Source organism: Etheostoma cragini, chromosome 20, assembly GCF_013103735.1.
Source record: "Etheostoma cragini isolate CJK2018 chromosome 20, CSU_Ecrag_1.0, whole genome shotgun sequence".
NCBI lineage: Eukaryota > Metazoa > Chordata > Actinopteri > Perciformes > Percidae > Etheostoma > Etheostoma cragini.
In genome coordinates, this window is record NC_048426.1 from 17,326,257 (window position 1) to 17,345,405 (window position 19,149).

Genomic DNA, 19,149 nt, shown 5'->3' on the forward strand with positions numbered 1-19,149 from the left:
TACAGCTAGCAAGTACGGTCTCCCCAAGAACACAAGTCCGTTCTTTGCTTACTTGGTATTGAGAAACGCCCCATGTCTTGGCAATCAGAATCAAAAATCAGAAAGGAGTAAAAGAGAAAATTATTGTATTTTTGTGACAGCATCATGGCAAACTGCGATTTTGACTTTGCTTGGAATTTAAGAAAAAGAGACAGTTTACAAACCCAGCAAAGGTCATGATGGAACAGTGGTTCACGCAAAATCAGTGTGGGGCTTTAAGACCAGATGCTCACTGACAGCTGCAAATTTGTCCATATTTTCGGAACTGAGTCTTAGACATTATTAGTTATATAAGGTCATTGACCTGATGTATTCATATCTGATGTAGATTACAGATGAATTACTCTTAATTAGATAAATGTGTCCGGTATTTACCGTACTGAATCAAAATAAATGTGATTTACTGTCTGCTCCATGGTCTAGGTCTAAAGGAGCACTTGTTTTCATGTAATTGGGAGATCATACTGGCAACAGTCCGATTAGCACAATTACACAGACAGGATACAAGGCTCAATTCAGTTCAGCTGAGGCATTCTCTATTCAAAGAGCAATCTTATTATCAGCCTTGCATTTGGCCTAATGACTACACACCAGCATACGTAAACATCTGATAAGCTATGCATGTATACAGTATATGCTTAGTTCTTTCTACTTTTTATTCTAAGAACCAACATTATTCATGTTTTTTCAGCTACAAATGCAATTAGATCTACATGTACATCAAAACATGTTAAGGAAATCTACTAGAATATTCCTTGAATGCGCCTACACACGTTTTTAAATGATTCTAATACTACGTTTACACAATTTCATAAACAGAAATTTCAATCTCACCAGTTTTAAAAATAACACCATGCAAACCTGTCTGTTTGCAGAAAAGTTTTCATTTACATGTACTCGTATATATGCCGTCAAGAGCATGCCAAACCTGTAGGTGGCAGTGTAAAGAGAAGCTCAAGCCCACGTTAGCCATTTAGAATCCTGAAAATAGCAACAACAGCAACGCATCACTTCATCTCTCTTCTCTTCCTCACTTCCTTGACTGCTTAAACCTCCGTATGTCTCAGTTTACATGCAAACGCGCGAACGATGATTTCAAAAATCGCCACTCTGGCCAGAGTTTTTAGAAAGACTTGTTTTTATAGTCAAATTCTCCATTTGTGTGTAAACAAAGGGCACAAACAAAGGGAAATGTCACAGTTTGTCAAAATAACCATGTACGTGTAAACAGGGCGTCAGATGACACATTTTCTTACTGTGGCGGGCAGGTCGCAGCATCTATCTCGGCTGATCCAGCTCAAGCTGCAGATAATATCGAACATCTGGAGCTGGAACTACACAAGAGAGAAACGGAAAAAAATTGAGGGGTGTTACAAATGTCTCCCATTCTTGATAAAAATGCACATTGTAGAAAACAGAACAACAGTCAGTCCCTCAGAGAAATAGAAAGATGGGAGATTTTTATGCTTCCCGGCAGTTGCTGGGAGCAGTTCAAACTTAATTGTGCATCTACGCACAAGAGGATTTGGGTATTCATTCTTTCGAAAGTTGTTGGATGCTCTTCCAAACATGCGTTTCCAAGCATTTTGCATTTTTCACACATGTTTTTTTCGCTTACTGTCGCGGACTGCCTCTTTCCACCTCCAGACTTGGCCAACTTGCCGAGCACTTCATAACCGTCCAGTGTGATGTTGTTGGCCTCCTTGATCGGCTTCTCTGCCACCTCCTGGCAGTCCAGGTTGAGCTTGACTTTTTCTGGAGAGATGCTGATGTGGAGCTGCAGGAGGAGGATGGAGAGAGGGCACAATTAACAAAATGTTCTTGTCTTCTTAATACTTCACAGCTGCCAGCTTTGTTGCAACACAATTACTTGGCAAAGAATACTAAGAACATTGGAGCTTTTTAAAAGCTGTGTTTGGCATTAATTTGTACTTTAAAAGGGCATGATTACCCCTTTAAAGAGAAAGTGCAACCATAAACCCGGGAAGAACTTCACTGAACCTTTTTAATCCATCTTGTCTAAAGCTCTTAAATATGCTGATACTGTATTCCACATAATTGGGAAATGAAGTGTTTAGTCTTTGCAGAACCATGTTAATTATAGATTCTGATATTACCCCAGAGTGGTTACTGATTTGGCATGGGACTGCTGTTTAATGCCTCAACAGATGAATGGACCATAAAAAAGGATATATAACAGTTGGCATTTCTATGCAACTTTAAAGCTGTAGTCAGTGATTGTATAACAACACTGAATGACAAAGTGCCAGATTTTGTTTCCTGAGAACCCTGCTCCACATCTTGAAGCAATATCATTTGCGGTATGCCATCAAACGTCCTACACTTTCCATACTTTCCCCTCACTGTTGCAAATCCTTTCCCTGCTCAACAGTCAGACAAGCTTTCTTTATGTCAGGAAAAGCAAGCTACCATTTCTTTCTACAAAACCATACCCACCACAGACTAGGCCATAGTTGCTGGCAACCAATCACAAATTTCTGGTGGACCACAAAGAGAGAGGGGTGTCGTTTATCCCAGGGTCCTGGCATGGATGTATTATACCATGATGCTCCTGAGGGCTTACCAAAACAGCTTTGGATGATATAATGGGATGGCTAATAGTGATCATGTATATATTACCTCACTGACCAATGAATGAACACAATGAAATCACAGTAGTTACTGGAAAATAAGGCCTAAAAAAAACTAGCTTTTTAGTGACCACTGCTTCCCTCAGTTGATATTTGCTGCTAAGTGATCCAATCCTACTGCAGCAAAGACAGATTTCATTCATCAATTATAAGACTTCACTGTGCTTCATTGTGTCAACACTCAGTCAGAGTCCATATGGTAAGATTTCAGACTAACACCATCCCCCGCTTCAATACACATATTTCCATGATTGCTATGAGATTACATCTTATTGTTCTTGGCTCTGTCCTGACTGTTCCTTCGTTTCCATAATCCTGAACCTTAATTCCATGCATGCAATAATAATTAGGTGTGAGTATTCTCTATGAAAAAAATGGATCCAAGATTGAGTTAGCTTTAATTGAGCATGAAGGGAAATACATGATCATTATAGATGCAAACGGTGCTGTGACTGATCATGAAATCCCCAGTTGGGCTGATTATTTTCATTGTATCATTCTAGATGTTAAGCTGATCTCACACCTGCGAACAGACAAGGCACTGTGGATTTCTTTGGTAAGAGACGTTAATATGTAATTTCCTGTATTCCTGCTGTGTTTTTTAGGTTCAGTGAGTCGACTGGTCCTGCTCACAGAAAGAAGACGTCTTTGTGTCTCAAAAAAATCTCAAATGAAAAGTACAATGAGTGCAGTTAATTTGGCAAAAACCTCCCTCTCTGTCTTAATGAAGGTATGCGTATACTGACACAGTCTTCCCAACAGAGTCCCTGAAAAGAAAGTTTGAAGGATTGAGTTCAAGACTTTAAAGAACAATATGGTTGGTGTATATTTTTTTTCAGCATGAAGGCCTACTAAAGACCACTGTTCAGTTACTACAGCAACATACACACTCAAACATCTACCACTGTAACTCTGAAGACATAACTATGGCTTGTGGAAAATGTCTTCTTCTCTTCAGTTAACAGGGAAGTTCCCCCACCGGACTCCCACCCTTTGAGTGTGGGAGGGGATTCCCTAGTGGGCTAGTGAGTGGCTAGCATCTGCTATAGTCATCTCTGAGAGCTTTCCCACATGTTCTATTAGAGGTAGACCACGACCTCTCCAGCCTGGGTTATTCTTTATTAAATAGCCTGAGGAGGAAAGCCAAAATCTGCAAGCACTCTTTGACCCAGCACTTTGGCATGAAAGGACATAAAGTGCATTTAACACTTGACAAATACCTAAACTGCAGTTCAAGTGACACACATTCTTAATGAAATAGGTAATAGAAATAGGTTTGTGTCATAATTCTGTAAAAATTAACGGCCAGGAAAAGCCATGAATGACATGAAGGCAGCAAATATGCAGTATCAAACAAACCCTAGTACTACTAGTACTATATGATGTACTGAAATGGTAGTTGGTAGTTGAAGCTGAAACGTTATATAGATTAATAGATTACAATTGGCAACAATTTAATCGGGGATTGATTTAAGTACGCTTTTAAGCAAAAATGGCAAAATTTCACAGGTCCCAACTTCCCACATGTAAATTGTTTACTGTTTCTTTGTCTTACATCATAGTGCACTGAATATCTTTGCGTTTTGGACTGTTGGACAGACAAAACAAATCATTTAAAGATGTCATCATTATCTTTGGGAACAGGTGACAAGTATTTATTTTTACCATTTGCTGACATTTTATAGATGAAATAATTATTTATTTAATTAATTAATGACAAAAATAATCTGTAAATTAATTAACAATGAAATAAGTTGAAACGTTACTACTTAGCCTAAAACTCAAACGTCAACATGGGAATTGATTTGGTTTTGTTTTGTGGACACATGGGCATTTGTGACAACCATCTTCATTGGTCACTCTGCAATAGCCACGGACAAAGTGTTGGGAGACCACTGACAACATGTAAACACACACCAGCACAGCTGGTCGGCAATGGCACTTACTCAGCAGACCAGTAAATAAGCAGCTAGGTAGACCGCTGAAAACTCGCCAGCTCATGGAACAACTACTGCACCACAAACTAGCCACACTGTGTACATTCAGACTACAGTCTCCACCATGGCCACAGACCAGAGAACATACTGTCCAACTAGACCAGCATATCATTTCATGATGTCATTTACATCTTATTCCTGACCCAACATTTTCCAGGATCCTATTCATTCATGAAGTTGCCCTATAATTAGTGTGTAGATGCTAAATGGTCAAACTGAAAAGCCATATACAGTACGCTGTGATCTGGTAGCCCATGTATCGCTCGCATCAGTTCCTATTACTTTGTAATATCAGAAAGTGGGCATACTTTGATGTAAGACCCTGGTACATTTCCTTGAGAAAAAAGTCAAATGCAACTGGACGTGACTTTTAGTACATTGCCACAAGTCGTTTTTCCCCAGATGAATCGAGCATCTTGAGTCATTCAAGGTTGGTATGAAAATATACTGTACTTCATTGTTCTAGTCTCTACACCCGACTGTAGTGGAACATAACAGAGGATGTTTTATATTCGCTGCTGCTTTGGGTGGGATTTAATGGCATTTGATGTCTCCTTTTACCTCTTGCTGTGGCCACAAGGGACTGCCTACTATACAAATGCTGTTTACAGTTGTAAGCTTGGAATGTGGGCATAATGAAGTGGTTAAACCACTGAATAGAAACAGAGTCTGCAATAACACCACTGTAAGTGATTACTTCAAGTTAGAGCCAGGTTTTGATTTGTTGAAGAGTAGTTATAATAGTAGTAGTAATAAATACTTCTCAAAGGGAGATTCATCTTAATTTCTTTCATGAAAGACAGAGCCGCTGATGGCAAGGATTCATTTCAGAGTCAAGAAAATGTATCATCGGGACAGTTAAAAACATCTGGATGTAACCTTTTAATCCATTTCTTACAATGCTTGCTATTCATGCGAACACAACAACTAAGTGTCCTTAATCCATCTCTAAGTCTAATACCCTCTATTATTAGAGATTCAGCAACAAGTTTAAAGGGACACTCCACCAATTTAACTTGTAAAGTTCATTGTACTTGTCCTGTTCAGTTCTGCACAGCCTGTGAAAACAGCTGTGTATTGTCTTCTGTGGCTCTGGAGGATCTTTGTCAAGTCTAAAAACATAACCCTGATGATGTTTTCAGGTTTGGTTGATGTTCAAGGTAGATGTGAGACTGGGTTTGAAACTTTAAATGTATACTGTAACAGAAAGCCTGGGTTACATACTGTGACATAGAGTATGAAAGACGGGGATGTTTACCACTTAAGGGAATTCTAACAAAATATGCTATTGATGAATGTTGTATTCTATTTTCTTAGTATTTGTTATTTGTTGTGTCTTCTATTGTATCTGTTTCATTTTTTGGTGCTTTTTATTGTGGAGTACTGAAGAGGTAGGCCTCGGACTTGGAAATGTGCTATACAAATAAATATGACATTGACATTGACATATTAAGTTATATAATGGGAAATGTAGAATCCAGTACTTTTGGAGATTGACCAATAGTATGGACTAACAGGATATTCTAGCCCACAGTTCTTGCATTGATTTTCTGTATACTAAATCTTTGGAGAACAGCTTGTTTAACAAATAGGCAGACTTTAGGTTATATTCATGAAATGTTTTATGCCATTTTTAAAACAAACTTAAGCTGAACCCAAATTATAACAGATCCCGTCCCCTCACTAGTGCTACGGTTAGCGGCAGACTGGTTTGGAATTCACTTAACAACTACCTGGATAGTCTCCTTGACCACATCAAGACTGGAGACTATCCTGGTAGCTGTTAAGTGAATTCCAAATCAGCCTGCCCCTTAACCGTAGTATCATAATGTCCTTCCAACCTCTCTTTAAAGTTATTAATAGCCTCCATCCCCCATGCATCAAAGTAACTTATAAAACGTCTCTCTTTGACACTCTGAGATGGATAGCAGGGAACTTTTGACAGTGAACATGACACAGCTACATAGCATTGGCTGTTTGTCAATACCATATTAAAAGGTAATTCAGCCAACGTTAATGAACCATAAAAGTCACACCAAGACATACGAAATTATTTAAAAACAATATATGTGAAAGGAAGTAAAAAGAATGAAAACAATCTTCTGCATGTAAAATGATTTAATGAGGATAATCAGCCCACAGAGCCCAAAAGATTCCCAGTTTGTCCTATCAAAGCCAGACTTAAATAATATCACTATGTGGTGAGTACAGAATTATGCATTGTGTTTACCTTGTGGAAGCTCCCATGGAAAACCCGCTTCACTTGCTCCTCATTAAACGTGGCTCTCTGGATCTCTCCTCGGGTGTCCTTGTTGTAGAACGTGATTGTTTTGCTGGAAGCTGAAAAGAGAAGAGCCTTTGATGAATGCCTGACAGTGTGTTACGATGCGGTGGCACGCAAAGCACAGACAGGACTATAGACAACACATGGTTGTAGAGAGCGGAGAAGAATAAATGGAAGGCTAGAAGGGATTAGGTCCATGCCCGTAATTGTTTGCTAGCATTTACCACGTGCATAAGCACACATTTGTAAGAGATACTTATTTAAAAATTAAGGCTTTCTAGTGGAGAATAAAAAGGTAGAGCCAAATCCTAAAAAAGAATGTAATGGAGGGCAGTGGTTATATTTACTTCAATGTTTCCAATGCCTTATTTACCACATATCGTATCTGACAAAGATGAATTAGTTTTGGCTGCCTGTAAATTAGGTAAGAGAGAGAAAGAAAGCAGCCTAAGTTGTTAATGATGAGTTCACAGCTGTGTATATGTTGGGTTAGTTATAGCAGCTTCCTAAGGGGCACAACAGGATATGAGGCTTACGGTTTATGGTGACCCCAACCTCAGGGTTGTTGTTTTTGTCTGCAATCTGCCAGATATCAAAGGGTTCTGAGGCTGTGTCAGGCAGCAAGCGGAAGAGCAGGATGATGGTGTAGGATGGGGGAAGCCCTTCTGGATGGATCTCCCTGTTAAAAACATACATTGTGATGAGTCACGGGTCAGAGCTGTGCCCTAATCACTCTAGCAGTAAGAATATCAATTTTAGAAATAAATACCAAGACCATAATGTCTTGCTACAATGATACTGGACCCAGACTATCACATTGGCTACGGAACCTGTAAATGATTGCCAGTGTTTCCCCTGGCCTTGCAGAAATTGCCCACATATTGAAAGTATTTTCTTTCCCCTCTCCTTTACTGCAGTTCAAAGTGTTTCCATTTGTGCACATACTGAAATTGCCTAACACAAATTAATTGAGGCCCGATAAAAAAGACAAAGCTCTTGTCTCAGGGGTGATTTGTTTGCTCCCAGCATGACATTGGTGGGAGGAGGGCCTGGTCCAGGATATTTATAATTCTATGACCACATTTTCTTGTTGCTGCTAGCACCTCATATTCAACAAGCTGCAACAAATAGCTGTGAGCTCATTGCCAAAGGGCACTGGGGAAACCCCTATGACTACAGAGGCTATTGAACATCATTATAAATAATGGCCGTGGGCTGGGCAGGATTATAGTTCACAGGAGATAAGGCCAATTGGCTGAGAAAATGCACATAGTGAGACTCACACTCTGTTGGACATAAAATACAATTTAGTCTCTTACTTGGTGGGCTGGTTTAGGAAGGAATCCTTGTGCAGCCTGTAGGCAATGTAGCTGTTGAAAGAGCCCGTCTCCATGGACACACCATTTATGCCAGCAAATGTCCGGTCTGTTATATTGAAAGCTTCCAGCATCCTGAAGCCTGAAAGGGATAGAAAGAGGAGTTGTGTTGAGAGCATAGAAATAGCAAAACCTTGTTATAGTGTAGCATAATAGCTAAGGCCAACAAGCTCTGGAGGGATTAGTTCATGTGCAAAGTGTAAGTGGATTCTGTATGCTTACCAGGTGTTGTGAACCCATTGATGTAGATCAGAGGACAAGCTGAAACAGGACAACAAGTTGTAAAAGGCTGGAAAAACAGATTAATGCTGAAAGAAAGTGATTCATGTCTGTTTGTACATTTCCTGGAAAAAGATCAGCTGAAATGTGCAGCAATGGGTGAGCTTCCTGTTACCTCTTCAGGTGCACTAATCAACCACAACAGAAGTTACAAAAAAGTAAAATAAATAAATAAATCTTGGAATTCAGAATTACTAAACTAAAATGTGACATTGTAATATATTAATGTCTGCCTTACTGGAAGTGGCTGTTTCACAGATGAAGGTGATCAGGTTGTCCTGGATCTTGGCAAAAGCGTCATAGTCGTCAACAACAAACACATGTCTCTCACTGGGCTTGCTGCCGATAATTCTCAACTCTGTTGTGTCCACATCAGCCACTCCAACCACAAACACACTGTAGCCTGTGGGGGCAAAAACACAAAGACAATTGTTAAGCTCCCAATAACTACGGGCAGTTATATCAGTGCAGGGGTTATTAAATTACAGTTTATTAAATCAGCCATAAAACTGTGGCTCTGTTGAAGAAAATTGCAGTTTTGGAGCAAACATGAAAATGGATAATTAAAAGCAGCTCTACTACATACAGTATGGACTGTACATACAATGCACACCAAAATGACAATGATTAATAAGGCCACACATACCAGAATGCTGCAGTTTTTCTGCACTCTTCTTGACTTCATCCTGGGAGCGTCCATCTGTTACCACCACCAGCACCTTCGGTACGTTCCTCCTCATGCCACTGTCTGAGGTGAACACCTTCTCATAAACATGCTTCAGAGCAACGCCTTGGAAAAGGAGGAGGATGAGAAGAAGGGGAGAAGACAAAGAACATCAGATCTGCAGTAGATCTTCTTTTTAACACTTTGTGTGCTAAAACGCCACGCAATGGTGTACCAGTCTTGGTGTTGCCTCCTCTGTAGCGCACAGACTGCAAAGCTGATATCACAATGCCCTTGTCGTAGTAGGTGTTTAGCTTGAACTCTGTCTTGGCGTCATCACTGAACTGCACAAATGAAACCTGTTCAAAGAAAACAAAAATTAGAAGAGAATAACAATGACATGGATATTTAAACAAAATATATTTTCTAAACATTGCATAAGGTTACAGTTTGTCTGTAACGAAGAAATAATAATGAAAGACAGCACCACGATTTATGCTGACCTGCATGCCACTAGGGCTGATGACGTCAAAGGCTCCAGTCATGCTCTTGACAAACTGGATGACCTTGTTGAAGCTATCATCTCCAATACTCCAGGAACCATCAATGAGGAAGACCAGGTCTGCCTTGGCACCTTTGCACACTGTGGCACATGTAAAATGATGTTAATGTAAAGCCTTGATGTCAGCTAAACCATAAGAATTAGGGTTTATGGTTATTGTTTCAGCACACAGATGCAAAGTTAAAGCTCCCCTCACCATCTAGTGCAGGGGGGAATGGTGCTGGAGGAGGGGGGGTGGGAGGCTCGGTTGGCACCTCTGTTGGTTTTGGCACTGCAAGACCAAAACAAAAACAAATTCACAACATTTGAATGGTCATACTACTAAACTGTAACTGATGGGGGCATATTTATGTAATGCAAAATAAATTGGAGGTTTCAGTAGCTTTTACCAATAAGCTTAATAATGTGACAGCACTCTCCTCTCACATATTAGCATTAAACTGGCTTAGAGGGTGTTATCTTACATGTCCTCTCCTTTACTTTGACTCCGGGGCCCTCCAGGTTGGGAGTTTGGGTGTACACCGTGGCTTCGTAGAGAGAGTCAGGGGTCAAGCCATCAAAGCAGTGAGTACTTTCCGAGCCTCTGACTGTTATCTCCTGAGCTCCGCTTTTGGAGGCTAGCGGAGAGAAAGAAAAAAAGAAGAAGACAAAAACAAAGAAAGAAAGAATACAGATTAGAAAGATTCAGGTTGCAGAAATCTAACAAATTCAAAGTGTATGTCAACAAGGCTTTTATAGTGCGTAATTGAGTAAAGCACTTACAGTCAATAGGATTGACTTTGACTCTGTAGGAGGTGGCTGCTCTGTGAGGGGTCCATCGGATGCAGAAGGACTCATAGCCAACATTGTAGGTGGTAAGATCTGTCACATTCAGGAACACTAAAGGGAAGCAGTTTTCTTAGTATTCTAAGTATTCTTAGTAGCTGTATTCCTTCACAAAACCTAATTGCAAGATAATGAATTTGCAGTTAAAACAAGGATCATCCAATTAATTTTGTGAAGATAAACCTGTCAACTAATAATGAATAGAATCGGCAGCTTACATGTGGTGCCTTGTCCAATTAGAGGCGCGCTGAGGCCTGTGTCATACTGTGCCAGGACCTTGAGGTCATAGGTGGTTCCAGGTTTCAGGTTATGCAATTGGTGGGACGTCACGTCTCCAGCAAACACCTCCAAGGACTCATCAGAGCCTGAAAGGTGAGATAAGCATTATAAAGAAAGTCCCTCTGATTGTATAAATGTTATTACATTAAGCATTAAAACATATTTTCTTAGTAACAAACATATGTATTCTCATAACAACCCGTTCATATACCTTCAGGCTGGTAGATAATCTTGTATCCGTTAACCCTGGAGGGGGCAGGGTCCCAGGACACTCTGAAGCGGGTGTACCATTCGTCAGAAACAAGAAGGTTCCTGGGGCCGAGCATACCCACTGTAGGAAACAAGATGGGACAGCACAGTCAACACAGGCTTCTTTTCATTGGAAAGGGATGGAATTTTAGTCTGTTCAGCATTGTCAGCAGGGTAATTACTGTAATATAGCTTATTGCTCATAATGACTTTTAAATTATGGTTAAAATATCTTAACATGATTAAGGGGATGATAAATCAACCATATCAGAGAGATCACACAAAAAAGCCGCCTCAAGGAACGGAGTGGCATTACCATATGTAATAGAGCTTCTTTTTGTTTGAAAGGCAAAATTAGGCAGACACTGGCCAGCACTGGAAGAATGAGATCTCTCTCACTGGAGCACAGCCAGTTAATTATTATCTGGCAAAAGCTCTTGGTGTGTTTTCCCTTTATGAAAAGTCAAGAATTTCTCTTATTCCTCTTTTGTCCAATAGTCAAGGATCCTAAGCATTGGATCAGTCTATGCAGATTTTCTGCTGTGGATTCCTTACTGTGGTGTGTGTGTGCAGTACTGCATGATATTCTTGGTACTTGTCTGTCAATTTGCTTAGCTGCATGTCCTTGGCATTAGTTGAAACACACAGAACGCACTGATTCAATAGTTCATACCTGTGCGTCCATCTCCTTCCAGCTGTCCTCCTGCTCCATCCGCGTACAAGGCAGTCACTCTGATGTTATAAGGAGTGTCTGGATCCAGGTTCTGCAGAATCACATTGTTTCTGTTTCCTGGTACTACAGTCTGTAAGACATATCACATATCACATTAATAAAGAGATTAATACAAGAACAAATCAAAAGCAATTTTGTGATATATTTTTATTAATTATTTAGACGAGTTGTTGCTTACAAATTCCTCAATGGGGTCTCCTGTGGTCTGGGCATAGGTGATGCGGTATTGCGTGACAGGACCTTCGGCATGTTCCCAGCTCACAGAGAGAGTACTGGTGGTGGGGTCGTATACACGCATGTTCCTTGGGCCACTGCGGGGCACTGAGCGAAGAAACGTGAAAAAGTGTTTGTGGTTTGTACTAAAAAAAGGGGTAACACTTTACTTTAAGTTGTCTACATAAGTGACATGACACTGTCATGAACACATGAACCCTAACCCTAACCATAACCACAACTTGTCATGACAAAATCGAATGACACTCACTAAAAGAAGTGTTCTGTCATAAACGTTTAGACTTGTTTATAATGTTTTATGACATGTTTATGACAGTGTCATGTCACTCTTATGTAGATACATTCAAGTAAGGTGAAACCAAAAATTGTAATAGTTGATCACTGAAATACTTCTACTAGATCTGTACTTGCACTCTTAAAAGCATGATACATAAGGTCCTTAGATTGTTTTTTCTACTCAAGGATGATCTTTAAACACACTGGCTCTGGGTTCTTACATGTCTTTCCATTGTCACTGATAGTGGGTCCTTCGCCATCGCTATACAGGGCAACCACTCCAACATTGTACTCAGTCTCTGGGAGTAGCTGCTGTAGCAGGGCCGTGGTGGTGGTCCCTGGTACCAAAATCTGCATAGAGAAACAGAGCATAGACACTTTTGAAGCGTTTCAGTGCAGGAAATTCAGTACAGTGTAAATTTAAGACCTAAACCTAACAATACAATAAGACAAAGATAAAAGCAAATGTGTTTATTTTCTAAGAAACCTGAGCAATTTGTGTAGAGGTGCACAAGACCTTTCCCCTCTCCTGACAGCTGCTTGTGTTGTACCGTCCCTCTGACACTTAACAATCCCTTAATGTCAGCACTAAGTGAAAGGAAGAGCCTAATAATCCTTTGATGTGTGACAGCTGGCAACGCTATTTAGTCTGACACTTGACAACAACTGATTGTATACTGTAGTGGCCACCTCCACCCCACTCTCTCTTTCTCTCTGTCTGTTAGTTATACTTCTTTCACACCAATGGCCACGGTGGGACCAGGGTTCTCTGACCTGTGTTCAACCTTCTTTAGTCAATTCAAACCAAGTTGGTCAACACCGGTTGATCATGAAAATTTAGAGACAACCTGGGTCACACCGGGGAGCAATGCATAGCGTTTGCAAATCCCATTGAAATCCCCCCACGTCAAGGTGGATTAACCCTTTCAAACACTAAAGTCAACCCTTGTTGAGGCCTCGATGTGAAAGGGGATATAGTTGGACAGAGTAAGGTCAGAACTCCTTGAGGGCTGGTGATAACCTGTGTGAGTGAGTGAGAAAGGGGGGGAGGGACGAACACTTGTGTGCGATGGAAATGGAGATGGGGGTTACGTGAGAGAGAGAACGCATCATCAACGTTCATCATTAGAACAGTAAATGGATTGGTGAATCTGCTTACAATTGTTTCAAGGTACATTTGAATGCAACAGTATCTTGTTGTCTACAGACAGCTTCCATCTGTCATGGTTAGAAATTTACTGAAGTGCTTGAGACTCTCCATATAAAAAGTAACATCACAAGCGACATCGGTAAAGCTGGTAATTCATGCTACAAATTTCCAGCTGGTGTTAAATTTGATGGTGGCAGATGAAAAAGGCCACAGTGCTGCACATCATTGGCTCCGGTGATGGAAAAAGGCCTGAGCCTGCAATAAATTTGCACACCTTTATCAATAAACCAGAATATGCATCACTCTTCAAAGACCATGTTATTAGAATGTCAGTACAGAAACTGTTGTCAATAATCCAATCTTTTTGGTAAATTCTGGAGGGAGCTAATGGCCCCATGTCAAAGGAACACTTAAAAAGTTGCTTGTGGATTCTTTTTAGACACCCAGAAATGTTGCCAGATGCCACATCTTGTGTCAAGAATGGGAGTTGCAATTTAATGAACGCTGACTTGGTTAAAATCTTCAGCAGTGCGTAAAAGAGAAGAACTCAGCAGGCAATAACTGCACATATGCATGCATACAGTACAAACACTCACATATAGAGCATTTGGTGAACAGATTAATGGATGAGGCTGTATTGATTCCTAATCACATATGGTCAAACAGTAAACTGATAGATAGATAGATGTTTAATTGGTTGTAGCTTGGGCAACATGTGCTTACACCTCCACCCTGGTGTGCTCTTTTTTGATCAAACCCTCACTGTTTGTGTGTGAATAATGCATGATTTAAGGGCATAAGCATTAAGATGGTAACTGATGGGCTGTGATGAAACAATAAAAACGTAGTTGTAGTTATGGGTGTAAATGTCTTTTTTATGCATATGTGCTATACTTCCCCTCTTCACACACAGTGGATGAAAACTCACCGACTCAGAGGGCCTGGTGCCAGTCAAAGGAGCATAGACCACCCGGTACTGCTGGACTGGGCCCGTGGCAGCCTCCCAGCGAACATTCAGAGTGTTGGTAGTAGGGTTGAAAACCTGGATGTTCCTGACGGGGCTACGCTCCACTGCCAAGTCAGTAATGTTTGGACAAAAGATGGTGGTTAAAGATGAGGAAGTGAAAGGTTAAGTGAGGATTAGGGTTAAGGTAAAGCAAAAAAGGGTACATAGTGGAAAGAAGATTAAAGAGAGAGCCATTAGACAAAGAGGAAAGAGTGATGGCAGGGTGAGGTTGAAGGCCAGCAAATCAAGTGGTTTGTTAAGATTGGGAAGATAGATTGCAAGAGTGGATGACATAAGGAAGAAAAGACAAAACAGTTTGTTTAAGTCAAGTAATCATAATTGGGTAATGAATAGATTTAGTAAATTTGATGCTCACACACTTTCTCACTTTGTCTCATTTAACCCAACATGGTATAGATTAGATATTCAATGTTTAGTTTAATCCAACATATACATGAGAACACTTAAATAAAATGGGCCAATACTGGCAACCAACGAAGACAAGTTTAAGACATTATTTAGCAATACTGCTATCAACAGAACACTTCCTTTTGGTGCCCTGAAGGTTGATGAAAATTATGCACACGGTGGATTGCAGCCCTGTGTGAAGCTTGCCTTTTAAAACACCAAAGCAGATGTTTAGAGGCTTTGCGCCGGTCCCTATTAAACCCCATAAATGCAGGGGAAAACGCAGGGAATGAGCTTCCGTACTTTAAAGTTACACAAACCAAAGCCTGTTGGCCAGAAAGCTGCTTTGAATTGTAAGGCACAATTAATAGTCAGCGGCTTGCAAAGTTAGTTTAAACAGTGAAACAGATCCTTCCTTAAACTGCATATAAAGGGGAGAATGAATTAAGGCACTGCAGTTTGACTGGAGATGACAATAGACTTGTCAGAAGCATCAAAGTGACAAGATTAGCTGTAAAACGTTTTGTAGCAGTATGATCTGATATACCGTACATACTATAGAAGAGTTTGGTTAACATTTCTAGGAAAAAAGGCCACAGAACATGAAGGACCATTGCTTCAGAAGGGAAAATGGGGGTAACGGTAGCAGGCATGGAGCATGACCTTAGCCAAGTGAGTTGCGAGCCATAAAACATATAATGCTCTCCATTCATTTCTAACCCCTCTTTCTGTTGCTTTTTCCCAAAGGAGAGCCAATTACTCAATATACCCCTCCCCCATTACCCAGCCTAACCATTATCCCTTACCACTACCCTTCATTCCACCCTATAAATGGACAATATTACTGTAAAGAGAGGATATACCATTATAATGCTGCCAACTTGGAGGAATTCTTTCCTACGCAATCACCCCGCAACATGCTGATTCATTCCCAGCAGAGATTGTTGGAAAAATTGAAAAATCTGTGTTCTTCAATGAAGTTTAAACTAAGCTGACTGAGCTTAATACTATCATGTTATGTTATTTCTTATGATTCCTTTTTCCATGTAAGGTGTGAGTGTGCAAATAATTCACCTCTTGAGAAGCAAATGGCATTTGATCAGTTTGGCTTGGCTCAAAGCTTGTGAAAGGAATTGGATGATCTGAAACGAATAAGTTATAAATGGCTGCTTCTTTGAATGTTCCGGGCACACAGTAACAGTGAGCCAGCAACTGAGGCCAGTAAGTTTATTCTGGATGAACATGATTGGATTTCTTGAAATCCCACTGCCGTCATTCAGTTTGTCATTCTCAAAGGTCCTCTTCTCGGGCTGCATGGGCTATTATAAAACTGGAAAGCTGTCTTCCAAGGATGTCACCACTGCTCCTAAATATTTCTATTTATCCTATTTATTTAACTTTTTGCCGACACCAATGATTATATGCATGCGGTGCTTACAGGTTTTGCCATTCTCAGACATGCGTTGTCCCTCTCCACTGGAGTAGACCGGAACCACAGTCGCTGTGTAGACAGTATCAGACTGAAGGTTCTTCAGCACAGTGTTGTAGGTGCTCCCTGGTACCTGGACCTGGGCAGAAGTATAATAATAAATGCATCAGGTTTTGCTCTGGCCTCCAGATATGACCATATTGTGATTATAAAGAGAAACACATTTATACACTGTCTAATGCTCTAGAACTATTTTCTAGCTTACCATCTCTTCCTCTCCTCCAGCTGCAGGGACATAGAAGATCCTATACTGACGCACGTTGCCCTCAGCAGCTTCCCAAAGAACATTCAAGGTGCTGGTAGTGGGGTCAGTGACCCGCAGGTTCCTAACACCGCCCAAAGGCTCTGGGGTAAAACAAAAGTATGATAGAGTTGAACTGTCACACCCAACCAGTGTCCATAAGCTGTAATGCTCAAAGAGAATTTCCATGAAAGTGCTACTACAACGGTATAAATCATACGGTGTAAGTTATCACTTGTCATTTGGGAGCAATCAAAGAGAAGCACAACTCACTGGTCTTTCCAAGGCCGTTCAGCTCCATGCTGACTCCTTTGGCGTAGACCGCCACCACGGTGATCGAGTATTCAGTGTCAGGGGTCAGCTTGGGAAGCAGGACAGTAGTTTTCTTCCCTCCAATCTGAGTCTAGATGGAGAAGAATACATGTTAGCTGCCTTGGTTTATATCTTTTTTTATATATATGTGCTATCAAATGTTTGTAAACCTGAGATGATCATAATTCAATGTAGACGTGATGAATTTTTATTTTAAGATTTCTTTTGCCATTTGTAGGCCTTTATTTTACAGGACAGTTTAGACATGGGGAATGACATCCAGCAAAGGGTCAGCAGTCAGAATTGAACCTGTGGCCACTGCGGCGAGGACAAAGCCTCTGTAAATGAGGCGCACGCACTATCAGGTGAGCTCACTTGGCGCCCAATAGACGTGATGAATTTAGCCAGTCAAACAATTGTTTACTAGTTTAGTTGGTTACAGTAAAATGCAACAAGGCTCTTCATTCTCTTTGAAATACATTTGCATTTTCTACAAAATGCATCTGTCTTGCTATAGCTCACACAAGCCTTTAGCAACTCCAGTATACACTAAGGGAAAAGCTATTTGATCTGTTTATTGGATGGGTTCCAATAAACAGATCAAACAAAGAGTTTAACAACTCTCCATGGGTGCCTTAAATTGATATCTATAAGTTGAAGGAAGGAATTCTACCTGAAAACTACAAGACCGTCCACGTTTTAGAGGAGGAATGGTTTTGAGTCTGTTTAGACTTGATTAATACATAGCAGACTTGCCAAGGTAAATATGTACACTGATGGCTGAAACAGTCGGATGTCTTGTCAAAACAGTCGTGACTGGTGATGGATTTACTAAATGAGGATTTGGATATGATATTTTAGGCGCTGTGTGTTTAAATCCTCTTTACTCCTCTGTGGATTTCTTAAATCACTTAATACTCTGTCTCTCAACCAGCTGGCTGAATCATTTTTTCTTTTAACAGCAAAAAAAAAGAAAAAAAGAAAAACAAACGGAAGGAAGTTTTATAATTTGGCAATGCAGTTGTTTTCTTGTGCACAAGTACAACATGTGTGTCAGACATTTCCAAAAAACAACTTGTCCCAGACAAAATAATGCAAAACGCTCTTGGTTAGCTTTACTTGTTGAAATCCTGACAGGGAACCAAGACAACTTGGGGGATGCTAGCTTGTTAGCTTCCAGTTTTCTATCAACCTTTTAGTGAGATATCACCCAGGCATTCAAAAATACTAAGGAGGAAAACATCCCATCTTGTGTTAAAAGGGAAAGTAATTGTCAACCAAGACCTACGTAACACCAGCTGAGTCATGACTGAATTCTGCACAGAACCTCTGACAGAGCTAATTAAAAGTTAACTTTAGCTGCCCTCTCCAGTCCATTATGACACATATTGAATGTCATCTGACCTTATAACAATAAGTGAAAGAACAGCACACCAATAGCCAGATTTGTGAGAACTGGTGTAGCCCTTATAACTACTTTATAATATAAGACACCCATGGGCACAGTACTTTCTAGGTACACACACAAACACACACACACACACACACATACACACACAAAACATCAAAACCATCAAAGTTTAATCTCTGACGTATCTGTTAACTGTCTATTCATATAATAGAGATGTTAAATTATCTGGCCTAAAAATGTGTCAACTTTTACAGCGTCTAAATTGGATCTCTCTTAAGCAACTTATCAAAACCTATAAATGCCAAGTAGTATGGATAAAGTATACTGTACATCTTACCAAAGTTGGGTGGAACATCTAACACTGATTTAAGGGGTTGTTTTGCAGCTTATCTGCGTGCCTATTGATCTGTAGTCCTGTGTATGGGTTTGTGCAATAAGCACCACTTAGCACACTTGCTTTTAAGTCTTGCGTATGGAAGCAAAGAGAAAACAAAATATTCAACTGTCATCTAAAACGTATTGCATATTCAGTGAGGCAGCCAAAAAAATGCATGACCAGTGGGAGACTGTTTGCAGTTCCAGGAAATATTGAGAAAAACTAGAAAGGATCCGGGGAACCATCACCTTATCGTGGTGGAGAGGTTTGTGTGTCCCTATGAACCTGAGGGCTGTGTTGTCTGGAGC

The 19,149-nt window shown here is 40.4% G+C and overlaps 1 protein-coding gene across 4 annotated transcripts in view; it reads right to left on the reverse strand.

The window, feature by feature from the left end:
* Positions 1–19,149, reverse strand: part of col12a1a (collagen, type XII, alpha 1a) — a 56,958-nt gene that overhangs the window by 8,704 nt on the left and 29,105 nt on the right. For all 4 annotated transcript variants that reach the window (XM_034858096.1, XM_034858094.1, XM_034858095.1 and 1 more), the window contains 22 exons: positions 17,016–17,145; positions 16,707–16,846; positions 16,451–16,580; positions 14,527–14,669; positions 12,670–12,799; positions 12,117–12,259; positions 11,879–12,008; positions 11,168–11,287; positions 10,896–11,042; positions 10,615–10,731; positions 10,317–10,469; positions 10,049–10,123; positions 9,794–9,933; positions 9,526–9,649; positions 9,273–9,416; positions 8,865–9,029; positions 8,570–8,608; positions 8,291–8,429; positions 7,508–7,650; positions 6,918–7,027; positions 1,658–1,816; positions 1,296–1,373 (listed from right to left, as the gene is read on the reverse strand). In XM_034858096.1, coding sequence (XP_034713987.1) covers positions 1,296–1,373; positions 1,658–1,816; positions 6,918–7,027; positions 7,508–7,650; positions 8,291–8,429; positions 8,570–8,608; positions 8,865–9,029; positions 9,273–9,416; positions 9,526–9,649; positions 9,794–9,933; positions 10,049–10,123; positions 10,317–10,469; positions 10,615–10,731; positions 10,896–11,042; positions 11,168–11,287; positions 11,879–12,008; positions 12,117–12,259; positions 12,670–12,799; positions 14,527–14,669; positions 16,451–16,580; positions 16,707–16,846; positions 17,016–17,145 — 2,799 coding nt within the window. The remainder of the gene's footprint in view (positions 1–1,295; positions 1,374–1,657; positions 1,817–6,917; positions 7,028–7,507; positions 7,651–8,290; positions 8,430–8,569; positions 8,609–8,864; positions 9,030–9,272; positions 9,417–9,525; positions 9,650–9,793; positions 9,934–10,048; positions 10,124–10,316; positions 10,470–10,614; positions 10,732–10,895; positions 11,043–11,167; positions 11,288–11,878; positions 12,009–12,116; positions 12,260–12,669; positions 12,800–14,526; positions 14,670–16,450; positions 16,581–16,706; positions 16,847–17,015; positions 17,146–19,149) is intronic.